This window comes from Danio rerio, chromosome 4, assembly GCF_049306965.1.
Source record: "Danio rerio strain Tuebingen ecotype United States chromosome 4, GRCz12tu, whole genome shotgun sequence".
In the NCBI taxonomy this organism is placed as follows: domain Eukaryota; kingdom Metazoa; phylum Chordata; class Actinopteri; order Cypriniformes; family Danionidae; genus Danio; species Danio rerio.
Genome location: NC_133179.1, coordinates 38,824,284 through 38,844,858, shown reverse-complemented (window position 1 = coordinate 38,844,858; position 20,575 = coordinate 38,824,284). Strand labels below are relative to the sequence as shown.

General features: G+C 39.9%; 1 protein-coding gene and 2 long non-coding RNA genes across 3 annotated transcripts in view; 2 read left to right on the top strand and 1 right to left on the bottom strand.

Annotated features, from left to right (window-relative positions):
- The window catches only part of LOC141381752 (uncharacterized), a 537,547-nt gene that overhangs the window by 359,543 nt on the left and 157,429 nt on the right, over positions 1–20,575 (top strand). The window lies entirely within an intron of this gene.
- Positions 1–20,575, bottom strand: part of LOC141381781 (uncharacterized) — a 157,920-nt gene that overhangs the window by 77,968 nt on the left and 59,377 nt on the right. The gene's annotated exons all lie outside the window — the stretch shown is intronic.
- On the top strand, positions 2,385–19,058 carry si:dkey-261o4.8. Its single transcript, XM_073947385.1, has 12 exons — positions 2,385–2,426; positions 3,231–3,281; positions 3,455–3,562; positions 5,409–5,516; positions 5,653–5,707; positions 6,595–6,790; positions 6,886–8,653; positions 11,531–11,704; positions 11,810–11,983; positions 14,281–14,454; positions 15,165–15,211; positions 15,538–19,058. The coding sequence occupies exons 2-12, from the start codon at positions 3,238–3,240 to the stop codon at positions 16,071–16,073; spliced, it is 3,384 nt and encodes a 1,127-aa protein (XP_073803486.1). The 5' UTR covers positions 2,385–2,426; positions 3,231–3,237; the 3' UTR covers positions 16,074–19,058.

Sequence of the window (20,575 nt, the reverse complement as noted above, 5' to 3'; positions counted from 1 at the left end):
ATGATATTTTTACAGGATTGATTGATTAAATTCTGGCAAATTATTATTCAAAATATAAATACTATCAACGTAACATTATTGCTGAATAAAAATATAAATTTTCTTTCAAAAAAGAAAGAAAAAAAAAAGAATAATAAAATAAGTTATTTTTTCTATTCGTCAAGGAATCCTAATATTATGTTTTAAACGTAAAATGAAGAAGAAAGGTGCTTTAAAACAACACAATAATGGTTAATGTAATTTTCTATTTTTTCTAATATTTTACAGCAAAAGTATCAGATCTAACAGGCGATTGCAATCGACGAGTTGGTCATCACTGATATGCTGTAGGCTACATTAAACATGTAAAAAAAAACAAAAAACTCAATAAGACTGAAATGTAAAACAAATTTAAAAAGGATTTTACAAAACTGAACAACATGAATATATTAATAAACAACCTAAACTTTACCTCCGGAGACATTTGTTATTTTTGTTATACATTTTTTATATGTTTTAATGCTATCTTGAAAACAAATATCATTATGACTAGCTATTTTCCCGCATTTATCACAACATCCTGTCTCATGCTTCAACATATTCCCTACACACACACACACACACACACACACATATATATATATATATATATATATATATATATATATATATATATATATATATATATATATATATATATATGTCACTGACTCTTGAGATAATTGGACAAAACATGTCCAGCAATTGTAAAAAGCTAAAAAATGAAAATATGTTCATTTTAAAAACATTATTAATAGAATATTTAGCACAATCATCCCCTCTGATTTAATTTGACTATTTATTATTTGTGGTTCAGTCATTCACAAGCATAAAAATGAATAAAAATGTTATTTAAATGATGAAGAATATCTTGATAAGTAAATATCAGTTTACCTCTGCACACTACATCAGTGTCTTCATGAATATATGACATGCATTCATTGTCTTTTATCAAAATATATATATACATACTCTTAATAAAGTAAATAAAGCCATTTTAAAATATTATATATAGATATTACCCATGTAATAATGTATTTTTATCAATGTTTTATTTTCGTAAAATAAATCAGAAACTATTATTAAATCACTGTTTCAGTTGTTATTAAACTAAACTATTCTGGTTCAAAGTTATCTCATGTTAACTGATTAAAATACTCTTGTTTATGGATCGTGAACCTTCATTATTACACTATTTGGAAAACACCACAATCACTAAAAACCCAATCTAAAAGTTTTTATCGTTCCTTGATTTCAATAAAGAGCTACTGTAAAGCTCAATTAAGATAATTAAGTTATCTGTATTTAATTTAAAAAGTCAATTTCAAACGTATAATCAAAAGAACAATTAAATGAATAAAAACAGCTAAGTTAGATACTTTTACTGATATTAATTAATCATTTGACACAACAAATACTTATCAACCCCGTCTTCCAGTTTCTGAGGAAAATTATTTACATTTTTATTGACCTTTTATCCTGAACTTTTTAGAAATTATGAATAAAAAGGGTATTAAACCATCTCTATTGTAAATGAGTGAATGAGTAAATGAGTCAATAAGCCATCAAAGCTGTCCTGTTCTTGTCTTAGGATAATTAAAAAAAAAAAAACATTTTGAACCATTTCAAATGCTGAATACTGTATCTATACAATGCACAGCATCAATAAATACACTGCCTTAAAAAAATAATATATATATATATATATATATATATATATATATATATATATATATATATATATATATATATATATATAATATTTCTAACAGCAAATATAGACAAACAGATATTAAAAAATAGTTTAAAAACACCTTCAGAAATAGAGAGATAATACATGTACATTCAAGTTATGTGCTGCAAACAATAAATAAAAGACAAACTACAACATTGGAACTAAATGTAATACTGTTTAATGGTTTTCTTGATTTTCCTCTGGTTAAACATTATTCATTTGTGTGTGCTGTTTTTCTTTACTGTGATCTTCAGTTATTTTGTTCAGTTAGTTCAGTTTTGCCTTTGGTACTGACTAATCTATTGTATAAACACACTTATTAAATATTATTGAACAGTGTCCTATAGAAAATAATAATAATATAACAGAGAGATCTGTATGAGGTGTACTCATTTATATAGAATTCTCTAATCTTATTTTATAGGTTCAACATTGCTCTAAATATTCTTCAGAGACCTCTCAGATTTCATCTTAAATACCTTCTCTAAATCTTCCTTCAACACACTCGTCTTCAGGACACACCCACAGTCAGGAGAATCTCATGAATATTCATGTCAGTGGAGCCAATAATATTTCAGGATATACCTGTAGATCACACAGGTGTGTTTTAGTGAAGCGAGTGAAAGAGCTCAGATTGTGTTCCTGCTGCACAAGAGTGTCTGTACTTCTGCATGTGAGTTTAACACTTCTACATTACGCTGATTTGTGGAGATGATGAAGGGGATTTATATGTGTTAGTGTGATTTAAATGTCTGATCCTGAAGATCAAATCCTCAAACACCGATTAAACACTGAGTCAAACACGGTGATTTAAACACTGTGTCTAAAAGCTTTATTTTTAATCACTTTAAAGTGTTTGTGCTCTTCTATATCAGACTGACTCAATAGTGTCCAATAATTCAGCATTAAATATAACTCTAAACATTCAGAGTCACGACCTTCAGTTGAACAGGAAGAAAAGCTGCTGAAAAACAACAAGCTGACGATCCTTAAACAACACTGCATTTAACCTTTGACCGTCAGAGTAACTCATTAACCAAATAACCTCTTTAGTAGAGAGACATTTTATTACTCACTACATCAACAATTGGCTGAACCTGAACTTCTCTTGATAAACTCTATATAACATGCATTTACCTTAAATCAAATGTGAAACAGCTGAGATGTCAGATCAGGGTTAAACCAACTGCATTCATGTTAAGGACTATATATATATATATATATATATATATATATATATATATATATATATATATATATATATATATATATATATATATAATATATATATATATATATATATATATATATATATATATATATATAATATATATATATTTATATATATATATATATATATATATATATATATATATATATATATATATATATATATATATTTATGTATGTATGTATGTATGTATGTATGTATGATTGTTTCCTGAAAGCTCTGCTAATGTCTGCATTGGTGTGTTAGCTGCAGTATGGCAGAGGAGCGAGTAAAGGACTCTCTCTCAGAGAAACACAGGTATTGACTCTGTTTTTACACCATTATTTTAACATGACAACAGACAGACCTTCAGTCAACTATTAGTTTGTGCTGAATTAAACTTAACAAATTCATATTTGTCTGATAAACTCTTGTAAAGGAGACTGAAGTTTGTCCTGCAGTTTATTCCTCTGGTGTGTTTGTGTGTTCAGTGTGAGATCAGGATCTCGTGTGTCCAGCTCTGTGTCTCTGAAGAGTGACTGGTCTAAAGGTGGCAATCTTCCAAACTTCAGTGAGAAAACACCCTCATCAGTCAAAAGGTATTTAGTGTTTTACATTACTGAACACACTTGGACTGTATTGAACATGTTATTGTGAACCAACAATCCAGAAAATAGAGTCATTAGTAAATGAATCAGTTGTTTGGATTAATCAAATCACTCAATGACTTTTGGTGAATTAAGACATTTACAGACACCTGGTGATGGTTTTAGTTTCTTATTCAGAGTATCTTTTAGACAGGCAAGGGGACAAAACAAGCAATCATTCATAATCAAGGGTAATCCACAAAGAGTAATCCAATATCCAGACAGCTCACAATAAACACAGAAGATTAAAACACAAACCAGCGAAACACGCACTGAGTGTACATGAACGAGTAACACACCACTAATCCACAAGAGTACTCCAGTAAAAAGAGCTGATGGCTAATTTTGGAGCGCTGCTTCATGAAGCTTCAATACCTTTACATTTATTTTGTTGTAAATCAGTGGATCAGAGCATTTGACAGATCTATTGACAGCTCAGTTTAGCCAGTTCTAGAAAATGTTTGGTCGTCCCACACATCTTCTATTAAAGGATTATGGGGCCACTGTGCTCTGAGGAACCTTCAGTGCAGCAGAAATGTTTCTGTAACCTTGGCCAGATCTGTGCCTTGCCACAATTCAGTCTCTGAGCTGTTCAGGCAGTTCCTCTGACCTCATAATTCTCATTGGCTCTGAGATGCATTGTGAGCTGTAAGCTCTTATATAGACAGGTGTGTGGCTTTAATCAAGTCCAATCAGTGTAATCAAACACAGCTGGACTCAACTGAAGGTGAAGAACCATCTCAAGGAGGATCAGAAGAAATGGACAGCAGCTGAGTTCACAACAAAGAGTCTGAACCATGTGATATTTCAGCTTTTCTGTTTTAATAAATCTGCAAAAACGTCTACAGGTCAGTGTTGTTCTGTCAGTATGGGCTGCTGTGTGGACATTAATGAGGAAACAATGAACTTAAATGATTTTAGCAAATGGCCGCAATAGAACAAAGAGTGGGTCTGAACACTTTCTGTACGCACTGTAAGTCTAATCTGTTTAACAGACCAGGGGCCTCATGTACAAAGACTTGCGTGGAAATCATACTAAAACATTGCGTACGCACAAAGCTGTAAATGTGCGTACGCAGAAAAAATTCAGATGTATGAAACACTGCATACGCCGAATCTCCCGCATATTCTTTTGTACATCCGAATGAACGTGAAACTGAGCGCAACATGCACGAGCACAAAACCCCTCCCTGCCTCCTCCCCCGTATGAATATGCTAATGACTCTACTTTGGCAAAACCCAACGAAAAAGCAATGTCAAAAGCAAGCAAAAAGAGAAACTTTGAACAGAACAGGCTACTGCTGCAAATTGCGCTTTAATGTTTAGCTGGTCAACTGTATGGTATGGAAACCTTATATACCTGCTAGATGAACCCGTCTCATTCAGCTGCCATTGCAAGGCTCAGACACTTTGTAGAGTGCAATTTAACACAACTGCCTCAAGGAGTCGCCAATGGAAATAAAACAGACACGCACAAAAATGTGCGTACGCCATCCATAAAGCTGCGGTGGAGCTGCGCACATTCCTACGTTTAGTTCATCATTAGTAAATCCAAACGTGAGCGATTCTGAGCGTGAAACCTGGGGTACGCAAAGCTTTTGTGTGTACGCAGCGTTGATACATGAGGCCCCTGATCAGCCAGACCTTGAGCTAAAAGTTACTTTGTGCTAGTTTTGTGCAGGGTGTGAAATGTTTTTTGTTTTTCCAGTGATTTTGTTTTCTGTAAGTCTTAATACACCTTTAAAGGAGACTAAAGTATCTCCTGCAGTTTATTCCTCTGGTGTGTTTGTGTGTTCAGTGTGAGATCAGGATCATGTGAGTCCAGCTCTGTGTCTCTGAAGAGTGACTGGTCAATGGATCGTCCTCCACCAGACCTCAGAGAGAAAACACCATCATCTGCCCGAAGGTATTTTGTGTTTTACATTATTGATCACACATGGATTGTTTCAGGCATATTATTGTGAACCAACAATTCAGTAAAGATAATTATTTCTGAATGAATCAGTTTTGTGAATGACTCAATGACTTTGACTCATTTACAGACACCTAGTGGCAGATTTAGTTTCTTATTCAGACAATCTCCAGTGGATCTTCCAGGTATGAAAAACTCATTTTGATTTATATTTAAATTGTAAATATAACACACAAAATGTTTAATGGAAAAGATCCTGCTTCTGCAACACATTTATTGTTATTTGTCATGTAATTAAAGATGTTAAGAATTAAAAAGTATTTGTCAAGTGAGGAATAATTGACTGCAGTTCATTGAATTACTCGTGAATAGTTCACACACGTTACACATTTATTATGTATTATTTTCTAATAATTCAACAGACCAGAGTGGATTATTCTGCAAGTTTTATTAGATGTCTAAACAATGATAGCCAGACCAAAACAGGTAAATTTAAGCTGATAAACCTAAAAATCTACTAAACATCTGACTATAGTCCAGAACTAGACTAATCATCAAACACACAGATCAGACAGACTTCACACTGCTGCATATCTGATGACTATTCTAGTTTTGGGCTATTGGTAAGCATCTATTAGACTTCTTTTAAATCAAAATGTAATAATTGAAATATGTTTGCTGGAATGCTTATGTTCCCACAGCTAAAGCCGCCATGTTGTGTTCCAGACATTTGTGAGGTTTTTGTCCTCAAACTTCTTCTTTGTGTGAAACTAGTTTCTTACAGATCCAAAGCTTTCTGTGTGTTTTGGTGTGATTTTAGACTGTGAAGTTACTGGAATCATTCAGTGTAGAGATATGGAACTGTCATGTGCTCAAAACCTGCCAAATCTGCTTTAGCTGTGTTTTCTGAAAATAACAACACCTTACAAAGTTTATCAGCCAATCAGAATCAAGCGTTCATCGGACTCATATTATAATGTCTTTTTTCTTTATTGAGTAGTTTGTGGACGTACAACTGTATGTTAATGAATGTTTTATTTAAATATCGATCTTCTCTTTTCTTCAATCATAGAATCTTGAGATCAAAATGATCAGATTTCTGAAAAAACAACTGGAAAACTTTAGGAAAATCTTACAAGACAAAAACAGACAAGACTTTGTAAAGGAGTTTAATGAGAACAGAAGCATTATCACAGAAGCAGCTCTTGATCTCACACTCTTCTTCCTGAGAGAGATGAAGCAAGATCAAGCAGCTGATACTCTCCAGGGTAAGAGACTTATGACCATCTGTCAGACTGACACTTACTAATATAGCTGGAAAAGTCAAGACTAAAACTCTCTGTTTCTTTGCTCCTGTGTTTAGATGAGCTGTTCTTCATTAATCAGCTTAAATGTAGCCTGAAGAAAAAATATCAAAGTGTGTTTGAAGGAATTGCTCAGCAAGGAGACTCCACACTTCTGAATAACATCTACACAGATCTCTATATCACTCAGGGTGCGAGTGAACAGGTCAACACTGAACATGAGATCAGACAGATTGAAGCTGCTTCCAGACGTCATCAGTCACTAGAGATACAGGTTGAATGCAAAAATTTGTTTGAAGCAGCTGAACAAGACAAGCAGATCAGAACTGTCCTGACAAAAGGAGTTGCTGGCATCGGGAAATCAGTCTCTGTGCAAAAGTTTGTTCTGGATTGGGCTGAAGGGAAAGAAAATCAAGACATCAGCTTCATAGTTCCTCTTCCATTCAGAGAGATGAACTTAAAGGAGAAAGAAAGACAAAGTTTAAAAGACCTCATAACTCAGTTTTTCCCAGAGACTAAAGGACTGAACCTTACAAGAAGCACACGATTCAAAGTCCTGTTCATCCTTGATGGATTGGATGAATGTCGTCTTCCTCTGAACTTTGCTGGTAATGAGACGTGTCGTGATGTATCTTCAGCAGTCTCTCTGGATGTTCTCCTGACGAACCTCATCAAGGGAAATCTGCTTCCTTCTGCTCTCATCTGGATCACCAGCAGACCAGCAGCTGCCAGTAAGATTCCTGCTGACTGTATCGACCGGCTGACAGAGATACGAGGATTCAATGATGCCCAAAAGGAGGAGTACTTCAGAAAGAGACTCACAGATCAGAATCAGGCCGGAGAAATCATTGATCACATTAAACAGTCAAAGAGTCTCTTTATTATGTGCCACATCCCAGTCTTCTGCTGGATTTCAGCCACTGTTCTCCAGAACATACTGAAACTGAAACACAGGGCTCATGCTGAAACACTGCAGGAATCTCCCAAGACTCTGACACAGATGTACACACACTTTCTCCGCTTTCAGATCCAGCAGAGCAGAAGAAAGTATGATGGAGAAAACACAGCAGATGTCTCCTGGGATCCAAAGCTCATCCTTTCACTGGGGAAACTGGCCTTCCAGCAGCTAGAAAGAAACAATGTGATCTTCTATGAGAGCGATCTGACAGACTGTGGCATTGACGTCTATAAGGCATCGGTGTACTCAGGCATGTGTACCCAGATCTTTAAGGAGGAGACGGGGATCATTCTTGGTACCATGTACTGCTTTCTTCACTTGAGCATTCAGGAGTTCATTGCAGCCCTTTATCAACATCTGATTCTAGGCAATGACAAGACACAAGCAGAAAACAGCAGAGATGAGTCCATGATTGATTTGCTGAAGACTGCAGTGGACAAGGCTCTGGAAAGTGAGAATGGACATCTGGACCTTTACCTTCGCTTCCTTCTCGGTCTGTCACTCCAGTCCAATCGACAACTCTTACGAGGCCTGTTGACACAGCAGGATGACAGAGACCAGAGCAAAGAGGAAATAATTGCCCACATCAAGCAGAAACTTGAAGGGAATCTGTCTCCAGAGAGATCCATCAATCTGTTCTACTGTCTGAATGAACTGAACGACCAAACTCTGCTGAAAGAGATTCAGTCTCACCTCAGTAGAGGAAGTCTGTCATCTGCTGACCTTTCACCTGCCCAGTGGTCTGCTCTGGTCTTTGTGTTGTTGACCTCAGAGGAGGAGCTGGAGGAGTTTGAGCTTCAGAAATTCCAGAGATCAGACGAGTGTCTCATCAGACTATCAGCAGTCATCAAAACCTCCACAAGAGCTCTGTAAGTCAAAGTGCTTCTTTCTTTCATTATGAAATTTCTAACCCAGGCTAATTGTGTAAATGTAGCCCCACGGACGTTTCTGTGGACCGCGATTTACATCCCGGGAGGTACGTATTCGAGTGTTTTTTTTTTCGCGGATCCGCAAGAGGCCTCTTCCTCCTCCTCCTTCCCTAAACCCGAGCGACGATTCGCAAAAGCCGTGCAGAAAAAAAAAAAAAGCAAAAGCCCTCGTCTTCGATTTAAACCGCGTTTTCGGATCCCGCCGCGTTCTCGCCCTTATTTTTCGGATTCCGTTTTTTGTCTTTCCTGATTTCCGGAACTGCTGTTCCCCGGACTCGATCCCGGTCATCGTCCCCAAGGCCGGCTCCTCCTCCTCCGGGGCCTCCGCTCCACCGACGCAACGCTGTGAGCTGAGCGGACAAACTGGTTGCATCGGGAAAGCCCTCCACTCGGAGGCGAGCCGTTGGTCGGCGATCGCGAAGAGGAGGGGCGGAGCGGCGCCACACCGCCCCGCAGCGTTCGCTTGAAAAAAACGAAACGCTGCCTTACGTACCTCCGGCCACGTAAATCTCGGTCTCCTGAAACGTCCGCAGGGCTACATTTCCAGAATGAGCTTGGGTTGACATTTCCTGAAATCAAATAATGTAGTATATCATGGTAATGAACATGAACAATATTGATATTGCTGGCACTTGAAAATACATTGATAATTGTTTACTACTTATTATTTTAGTGTTTTTTCATAACATTCAGATTCATGTTTTGGCAGTTGTTGTTTAAGGGATAGTTTACCCAAAAGTTAATTGACAACTTTTTACTCGCCCTCGAGGGGTTATAAACCTTTCTAAAACTTTGTTTCTCCTATTAAAAATATGACTCTAGAAAGAAAACTTTAACCATTGTAGGTCTATGTAGGTCAATGGCTAATAGTTTTTAGCTATCAAAAAAAAAATTCTGTTAAGCAAAATAAAAAAAGATCATAAAGGTTTGGAACCACTTGAGAGTGATTAAATGTTTAGGAGAAATAGCTCTTAAGAAACAGCAAATAAGCCAGTAAACTACATTGTCTATTAGTGGAAATTGCACACAAGTCAGCTATAAAATGATACAGTACATTAAAAGTTCTTTCTGGTAAGAGTGAAATGATCACACTGATGTTTTCTCCATTCTGTCTATTTTGACTCATATTTATGCTGATAATTATAAGGTAACAATGACACAGACACACACTCATACACTATGGTCAGTTTTGTTCTCCCAATTCACCTATACCAAATGTCTTCACACTGTGGGGGAAACTGGAGCTGGGACTCAAACCAGCGACCTTCTTGTTGTTAGGCGAAAGTGCTAACCACTGAACCATTGTGCCACCCTCTTTTTTATTATATCTTCTTCTAATCGTGCAGGCAGGCAAAGCAGATGCAAGAGCTGGATCTAGGTTTAGTTCTAATGTTAAATATAATCCATACACAACGAAAATGCCAGAGCTGAATACCAGAAAACACAAGCAAGAGAAACACACACACATACAGCAAACTATGATCAACATATAATGACTGAAACAGAGGAGCCTAAACACACAGAGACTAGTGAGTTAACAAGGGGGTGGAGAGTAACTGGGCAAGTAACAGGGGTAACATGGGGAAAACTGGGGTGAACACAGAGAACACAAGGACAACACAACAGTACAAGGACAGGACAACCACGACCGTGACATACAGTACTGTAGCTCCCTTCTAGGAGCAGATCCCAGATGATCCTCAGAGGAAAACACAAAACAAGAGTGAGTTCAGCAGCTGGAGGTGTTACAGTGGACAAGGGTGATGGGGGAGAGGCAGGTTAATGAAACCATGACAGGATATAGGACAGATGGTGAGGGGGAAACTGACAGGCAGGTGGACAGAGAGGAGGATAAAGCCAAGGCAGGGACTAATGGACAGTAAACCAGGGCAGATCCTGTGAATCTGGCCTTTTATTTCAAAGGTTTTAGAGAAGATTGTGTCTGTACAGCTGAATGATTTCATGTTTAATAATAATGTTTTTTATAAATTTCAGTCAGGTTTTAGAGCTGGGGTCTGTTTCAGAGAGGAGGTTCACCCAACTGGGAATTTAAACTTGAACTGAATTTCAATTTTAAATTTTTGAATTTGAAGACATTCAAGTCATTCCCCTTGCTGGCCAGCAGAGGCCGCCATCCCCGGACTTCTAAGCATTACATCATCCACCTAGACTGATTGTGCACACACCTTAACTGAATCCAGTTAACGACCCACGCTCCCTTTATAAGCCAAACTCAAACACCAGTTCATTGCGAAGTCTTGTTCAGCCACGGCCAACATTTCTTAGCGTTATTCCCTGCCTGATCTTCTGTTCCTTACCCCGGACTGTTTCTGACTCTGAGCTGCCTTCTGCCTGCCCTCAACCCATGCTAGTTATACGGACTCTAAACCACGCTGCTTGTCCACGACCCATGCTTGTTATACGGACTCTGAACCACAGCGCCTGCCTCTGATCTATGCCTGGTAAATCACTCTGTGTCTGTCAGCCGCCAGCCCCACGAACTATATTGAATGCTGTTGATGTGAGATCGCACTTTAGTGCATTTTGTATGTTTGTGATTGAACTGTGTATATTAAATACTGCAAAATGGATCTCTCCGTGTCAGTCTCCTCGTTACATTAATAAAGAGTTGGGCTATTGGAACATCTGAAGCAAGCCATTTAATTGTGTTTTATAGACATTAATACTATTTAAAGCTAAAATCAGCAGATGTGCTCACTAACTAGTGAAGTTAAACAGGTCACTACAGTCAGATGTGCTTCAGACTATCAAACACACCAGTTTAACACAAACATTTTGTTTTTGTCCTCTACACAGGCTACAGTTCTGTAAACTCACTGTTCGGTCCTGTGAGAGTTTATCTTCAGCTCTACAATCCTCAAACTGTGTGCTGAGAGAGCTGGACCTGAGTAACAATGACCTGCAGGATTCAGGAGTGAAGCTTCTCTCTGATGGACTGAAGAGTCAACACTGTAAACTGGAGACACTGAGGTCTGAGTTTAAAAACCTGCTTGACTGACTGATTGATTTTTTTTTTTTGTTACATCAGACAGATCACATCAACAGTGTGGTTTTTAGTAATGTGTTCTTTCTTAGATTGGTGACGTGTAATCTCACTGTTTGGTCCTGTGAGAGTTTGTCTTCAGCTCTACAATCCTCAAACTGTGTGCTGAGAGAGCTGGACCTGAGTAACAATGACCTGCAGGATTCAGGAGTGAAGCTTCTCTCTGATGGACTGAAGAGTCAACACTGTAAACTGGAGACACTGAGGTAAATGACTCTCCACTCTACAATAACTACAGTCAGACACTTTCATATTAGAGCTCTTCTTGCTTGAACATGTTAACCCTGGGAGATACTAAACCCCAGATAACAGGAATTCTGGTTAATCAGTAATTATGTTTCACACTGCTCATACTATACCTGTAGTTAACCCTCAGGGGTCTGAGGTGATTTTGGGACCCCTGAGATGTTTAGACATGCCCTGACATCTGTGCTTATATCAGCTACTTATTAAACAGAACTGGCCAACATGTGTTTCATTTGTGTTCAGCACAAACTGAGCTACAATAATATGTGAGAGATATTGATGTACATGCTTGTGTTTTTTAGAAAACAAATATTATGTGTGGTTAGTAGGTTTTAGAGGATAAAAACCAGACTGAATGTGCCTGAACAAGACTTTAGAGTAAGCAGTCTTGTAGACTAGAATATTTACTGCACAATTGTGTGAAAATTATTCTGTTCTGTCATTCAGAGAAAACATTACAATGATCTACATTTTGTTAAGTTTGTTTTGGGTGATCTCAGCTGTATGTGTGAGTGACAATGCTCATGAATAATTCACACCTGAGAGACAACAGACACTCCCCCACTCACCCATCAAGGGCAGTGTACAGCAATGTCCATCTGCAGAAGCTAGCCCAAACTCAATGCTTGTTGTGTTACTGCTGTGTGACCATGTAAACACTCTGGGTGAACAATATACAGTGCTCAGCATATATAAGTACAGCCCTCACTAATCTCTCTTTTACATACATATTTTAATAGGAAGCTCTACAATATTATTATTTGTGCATATACAATAAATTAGCCAAATCTGGAGCTCATCTAACAAAATAACTCATGATAACGGTGTAAAAACTAGCACACTCAAATGTATGTGTTATAGAAAAAATATTAAATACAAATTTAAAAAAGAGGAAAAATCAAGAGAAGCAATACAATGGAAGAATTTTGTCTGAGAAATTTTGTAAGGATTTTGCAATATTTAGCCTGAAATTAATTGTATTATCTTTCAATTTCAAAATGTGTTTGCTGACTAAAATATGATGTTCATAAATAAATCTGTTTAATAAATGTGTGCTGTTTAAATGCAGCAGAATACACTGCCTATATTGACTGAGAAATGGAGGAAAGTCTTGGTTTTCAGAATGGGCTGTCCTCCATTATGCTGAGCGCTGTATGTGTCTTATACAGCCGCACATATAATATATATTTGAAATGATGTAAAACGTGTTCGCCAAACTCTCTTGTGCATTAATCCAGCATTTAATAATCATTTCTGAATGAGTCTGAGACACTGAAGTAGAGGAATGACAAACGCTTTAAACACAAGAATAAATCAGATTTAAACATGAAAAACAATTACTGTAAATCTAAATCATATTTGAAGACCTTTAATATAGATTTCACTAATAGTTGCAGTCTCAGTTCACCGTTTGAAAACTTTACCAGGTTGTGTCTGTCTGTGGATGTCAACATTCAACATTTCTGTGTGAAAGTAAAGCACAGCAAGAACACAAATAAACATTATACCAGTGTTAATCCTGTTTCAGAGCAGAAGAGTGGATCTGGAGGTGTGAAAGCAGCAGAGTTAAACGCTAAAGTGAAGCTGTTTTGTGTCCTGCTGAAGGTTTGAGCTGCTCTCATATTTGTGCAGTTTCAGTTTCTTGAAAACAAATAAAAGTCTCATGATAAAGTGTGTGAAATAATCCTGATTACTCGCTCATCTAAAACAATATCTGGTAACGGCTGAATGTGAAGGAGTCAGCAGTCATGAATATTGATCAGGTGTTTCTCTCCTGACATAATAAAGGTCCCCTAATGGAGCATCAGTGTGAATGTGACTGTGGGTCAGGTGATGAACACATGAAGAGAGCGGGTTTGTGTTTGTCTGAGCTCATTTTGTTTTAGTCCACAACAGAATCACAATATAAATGATGAAATCAGCTCATTTCCTGTTGTGTTTTATACATGACTTTAAGATGATCTTCTGAGCTCAAGTGTGTCTTCTTCCTCCTCACAGCAGACTTTACAGCTTGATGTGGTGTATTATGAACAATGTCTTTGCTCTGTACACTTCTACAGATGATGTCGAGTCCTTGTTGAGTGTGTGAGTGTGTGTGTTTGCTGATGCGAGGGCTCGATCAATAAGGAGAGCTGATCAGGATGTGTGTGTTCATCACTGCTGTTGACATGAGCAGAAACAGCAGTCAGCATCTTCACAACACAAAGAGATGTGTGATTGTCCAACTGTGTGATGTGGACTATTGCTGTGTTTGTAGATTGTCTGGCTGTATGGTGACAGAGGAAGGCTGTGGTTTTCTGTCTTCAGCTCTGACTTCAAACCCCTCACACCTGAGAGAGCTGGATCTGAGCTACAATCATCCAGGAGATTCAGGAGTCAAGCTGCTCTCTGAACAACTGGAGGATCCAAACTACACACTGGACAAACTCAAGTATGTGGAGCAACACTGGCCTTGTGCTTTTATACTGAATGGCTTTAAAAAGACACTAGAAAGCTCTTTTGTGATCAGCTTCAGTTTTCTGTGAGGGTTATGGGGTGAGGACAGACAGAAGATACAGCTTGTAGAGTATTCCAGTCATGTCTATGAAGAGCAAATCATTGAGTGTGAAATGAATCTCCTCTGTAAATGTTGGAGTGTATTGGCTCAGTTACAGTGACATTAAGCGGGACACACTGTACAGTTTCAGCATTTGAGCTGAGCAGAGAAACTTCTTCCTCCATTTCTGCTGAAGAATCCTCTGCTGAAGAATCCTGCTGTGTATTTTTCACTTGCTAATCTGTCAGGAACTTGGGCGCTGGTTCTGAACATCTGAACATAGTTTAGAGATGGACTGCAACATGTGCTCAAAGGCTGCATGTGCTGAAGAACGATGGCAAAGCTAAGTGTGATCACTGTAATAAATGAATGTTGCAGCAGGGTGTCTCCATCAACATGAGCAGTATCTGCGCTCGCTTCACCAACAGCAGAGGAAAAGAACGCACTGTGTTACATTCATTGTGCATCCCGGCTCAACCAACAATTGTTGTGTGTTTTAGCTCAAGAGTTTGGAGCGTGTAGCTGAGCAGCTCAGTGCTAGCTTTAGCTTATTAGCTGAGGGGGAAACTAAACAGCTCATTCTCTCCATCTGTGTGTGTTTACAGTCTGGATCATGGAGGACACACGAGGATTACAGCAGGACCACGCAAATGTAGGACTACACACACACACACACACACACACACACACACACACACACAAGGATTACAGCAGGACCGCGCAAATGTAGGACTACACACACAGACACACACATGCACACACACACACACACACACACACACATACACAATCACATACACAGATAAACACTCCCTCACACACACACAACCACATTCTATCACTCACACACTCTCTCTCACACACAGACACACACACACATGCGCAAACATAATTGAAAACACGCACACGCACACACAATCAAACACACGCACACACACACACAGCTGTGGTTATAAATGTGTGTGTTCTTGTGTTCAGATGTCTGTTTCCTCACTCTGGATCCAAACACAGCACACACTCAACTCAAACTGTCTGAGGAGAACCGAGAGGTGAAGCGTGTGTTAGAGAATCAGCCGTATCCTGATCATCCAGACAGATTTGATGATTATCCTCAGGTGTTGTGCAGAGAGGGTGTGTGTGGACGCTGTTGCTGGGAGATTGACTGGAGTGGAGATGTTGGTGTGTGTATATCAGTGTCATATAAGAGCATCAGGAGGAAGAGAGGAGGTGATGAGTGTTGGTTTGGACGTAATGCTCAGTCCTGGAGTTTGATCTGCTCTTTCTCCAGTTTCACATTCAGACACAATAACACACGCACTGTTCTCCCAGTGGAGCTGCTCAGCAGGAGAATAGGAGTGTTTGTGGATCACAGTGCAGGAACTCTGATCTTCTACAACATCTATGGAGACACAATGAGCCTCATCCACTCAGTCCAGACCACATTCACTGAGCCGCTCTGCCCTGGGTTTGGGTTTGGGTTTGTTAGTTCTGGATCATCAGTGAAACTGAGCTAAAGACTGACAAGAGATTTACCCAGAATCCTCTGCAGGAGCAGTCAGCAGCTGTGTGTGTATGTGTGTGTGTGTGTGAAGTAGCCGGGCTTCTTCCCTTCATTTCCGGCGACTGCACTGGTTCACACACACCCACAGACGCTCACAGACACGCACATACATATGTCTACTCACCTCTCCTTTTCCTCTCAGTACGCTGCTAGTGACAAAGGGCCCTGTCATGTCGCACGCATCTAGTCATTCATTCCATATCTCCATTTTCCCGCAGGTTAACATTAAGCATACATTTACACACACCTTTGTGTTCGTGTCTTTGTGTTTTTGTTTCGTCATTTGTCTGGGAAAGTTGGTCTTCAGTGCTGTGCCGGCCAAACGGAGCGAGCGTTTACAAACGGGCTTATGACGTCATCGGCTGCGCCATGGCAGCACCAATCACTGAAGCGCCAACCGTACCAATTGTTTTGCTTGTAGGGTACAGCCAGCGTTGTAGAGGAGCGATTTATATGTCATTAAACCTCTGATTGTTGGTTGTTTTATGTATGTATGTCAGATATTATTAGTAGCTGTGTGCTTTTATATTTAGGGATGCCACATTTAAATGTTTAATGGTGTGATGTAGACATATTCCTGAATATACCTGTTTATGGTATGCTCCAAAAAGGGGGCGGAGTCTAGCCTTTAAAAGGAGACGGCAGACTCAGAAACAGGGTCAGTTTACCTGGCTAGCAAGCGTGTTGTGGCAGAACCGTAAGCAATCCTCTTTACCAATCTAGTGTCTGTGTGACATAGATTTCTCTCTTATATATTGTGGATATATTGTTTTGTGTTGTATATATCGTATTTTGTTTTTGTTTTATTGAGTTGTTACTTTGTTTTTTTTGTACATACCTTTTGGGAAATAGGTCACTGTACATTTATCTGCACTGAACTGTTTTGCGTTATCCTTGTAAGTAAACCATCTTTTTTTACATTTCTGGGATAAGGCCATAATTTTTTTGAGAACTTTTTTTTTTGGTGCTGGGCATCCCACCCCTGTTAGTGAACCCATTCCGGGTTCACTACACAATTACTCACAGCGTCACGGGAACCATTCTGACACGCACCACTCTGTAGTGCGCACTATCACCGCTCGAAGCTCACAGGGTGCCACAGCAGGTGGCAGTAGTTAGTTTGTGGGTCGCGGGCCGTCGCAGTTGGTGTCAGAAGTAGGATGGCCACCCGGAAGAGGACAACGAGAGGTCGAAAGGCGGGGCTATGATCCGCTGTGAAGGACGCAGCTTGGCGTAGGCTGTCTTCGGAGGATGATGAGGAAGCTACAGAGTGTCACAGCAGCCTTGATCCTTCGACGGAGTCCAGTGGAGACATGGAGAGCCTGATGAGGGATTTCCTCAAAGCACAAAAGACAAGAGAAGAGATGTTTCTTCGGGAACTGCAGGGTTTGCGAGTGACGGTCCAGCAGGCGGTGCAGGTGGCACCGGAACGACCAACAGACAACCCTTTACCAGAGCCTGAGAGAGAAAACACAGGGGAGTCTTCGCTGCCACCACCTACCCCACCACCACCCGCACTTCCATCACATCACCAGGCCCTGTTTGCACACCGTCCAGAAATGCCGTTGCCACCGTTTCAGATGGGTGATGACATGGAGAACTATCTACGGCGCTTTGAACGTCTGGCGCAGACATGGCAGTGGCCCAAGGAGCAATGGAGCTGTCGGCTGGTACCACTATTAACCGGTCGAGCGCTGGAGGCTTATCTGGCAATGGATGAGGTCAGTGCTGATAATTACTTGCAATTAAAAGACTCTCTGTTGCAGAAATTCAATGTGTCGGCGGAAAGTTATCGGCAGCGCTTTAGAGCAGCATCAACGCCGGAAGTAGAGTCTCCGACAGAAACGTATTATCGCCTAAACATCTATACCAGCGCTGGATTCGACCAGACATTCATTCGGTAGAGGAAATCGGTGAGCAGATTATTCTGGAGCAACTACTAAGGGTCATTAAACCAGAAGCCAGGATCTGGGTAAAACAACATGAACCAAGCACAGGACTGGCAGCAGTACGCTACTGCTCATCGCTCCGGTCTGCGCACGCAACCTGAAAGAGGTAGTACACGACACATTCGTCACAATACTGATAACCGACATACACAGGAACTTGAGACTGAACTGACACCTAAATTGATCTGTTATGCATGTCGCCAATATGGACACAAAGCCTCAGTTTGCCCAGCAAGAAAGTCTAAGCTAACGGGTATGTGCTACGTACCACGTGAGGGTGATGGTAACAGTGACTATTTAATGTCTCAGAGTGTCGATATGTTGAATGTGGTAGTGAACAGTCGTGAACTTAAAGCATTGCTAGACACAGGAAGTTCAATTTCTCTGATTAAATCATGCCATGTAAACAATATTGACTACGCAAATACCACAGAGGTATGCTGCATTCATGGGGATGTTAAAAGCTATCCAAAGGCTGAAGTGCTTGTTCATATTCAAGATGAAATGTATCTTTTGAATTTGGACGTTGTCACTAATTTGTCAGTTGACATGATTTTGGGTCGAGATCTGCCAATTTTGAATGAACTGTGTAGCAAGACTATCAAAATGAACTGTGCAGGGCTAAATGAAACTGAAAATGTGTTAACTGTTGTGACACGTGCTCAAGCTAAGACTGGTTTGCTACCGTTGCCAGACTTGGATGATAGTCTGCTGCAAGGTGCAACCAAGGGTGAGAGAAAAACCAGAAAACAAAAAAGACTGTTAAAAAAACTGGGTGCGCCAGTTAAGAAAGCACAATTAGACGGTTTAGAAGCTAAGAATTGGCAAATGCCAGAAAACATTTCTGAGCTGCAAAAAAATGATGAGTCTTTGAAAAAACTATTTAAAAGAGCTGAGAACCCAAACAATGCTACTGTGAATGATGAACATTTTGTTATCATTGATGATGTTTTGTATGTGCAGGTCAAAGAGGTTAAACGTTTGGTTGTACCCATGTCTGTCCGTTCTATTGTGTTACACCTAGCACACACACTACCATGGGCAGGACATCTAGCATTTCAGAAAACATATGCACGCATCAGTACATGTTTCTTTTGGCCAACCATGTACACTGACGTCCAGACATATTGCAACACATGCAGCACATGTCAGACTACGAGTGCAGTGCGCCACAGAGACAAAGCACCATTACAGCCGCTTCCCATTGTTTCAACCCCCTTCCGCCGCATAGCTATGGATATAGTAGGGCCACTTGAAAGAAGTTGTGCCGGACATCGCTACATCCTAGTCGTTTGCAACTACGCCACTCGTTACCCGGAAGCTTTCCCATTCCGCACAGTGACCACATCAAAAGTTGTTCAAGCTCTTACTGAACTGTTTTCTAGGGTTGGAATCCCGAATGAGATCATTACAGACCAGGGAACAAACTATATGTCACGGGTAATGACACAGTTTCACCAGCAGCTAGGCATCAAAGCTCTGAGAACAACACCTTACCACCCGCAGACTGATGGATTGGTCGAACGTTTCAATGGGACATTAAAGAGTATGCTGAGGAAGTTCGTTTCAGACACAGGTAAAGACTGGAACAAGTGGTTACCATTCCTACTGTTTGCTTACAGAGAAGTGCCACAGGCATCCACCGGATTCGCACCATTTGAGCTGCTGTATGGCTGGCCAGTCCTGGGACCTTTGGAAATCCTTAAAAGGCGTGGACGAAATCTCCAACAGTGGCAGAGGACAGCAGCATTGTGAAGTTCATCTTAGAGATGAGAGACAAGCTGGATACCTACAGGGAGCAGGCGATGGAGAACCTAAAAAAGGCACAGACAAAACAGAAGAGATGGTATGATATGAAGAGCAGACTACGGCAGTTCCAACCTGGACAGAAGGTACTGTTATTACTACCTACATCAACGAACAAACTTTTAGCAAAATGGCAGGGGCCATACGAAATCACTAGGAAGAAATACTCCAACCTGAGAGAAAGAAGACTCGACAAATTTACCACGTGAACCTGCTAAAGGAGTGGAAAGAGAGAAAGGAACCAGAGAAGACATTGATGGTGAGAGAAGTCAAGGAGGAGGATGAAGAACCTGCTGAAGAAATGGTTACTCTGAGAGAAGCTGCAGAACTGAAGCTGAATCATCTGGAAGAAAACAAGAAAAAGGAGTTACAAGAGCTACTAAGCAAGTACCCTTTGCTGTTCCAGGAGAGACCAGGCAGGACAGAGGTAACTCAACATACCATCCACTTAACAGACCCTACACCATCAAGGCAAAGACCATACCGTAAACCAGAGAAACTGCTAAAGCCACTGAAGGAAGAAATCGAGACGATGAAACAACTTCGGGTGATAGAACCATCATCATCGGAGTGGAGCAGTCTTATTGTGATCGTGCCGACGAAAGATGGATCACTGAGGAACTTGTTTGGACTTCAGTAAATTAAATTCACAGTCGAAGTTTGATGTGAGAGAGATAGTGTGTGTGTGTGTGTGAGAGAG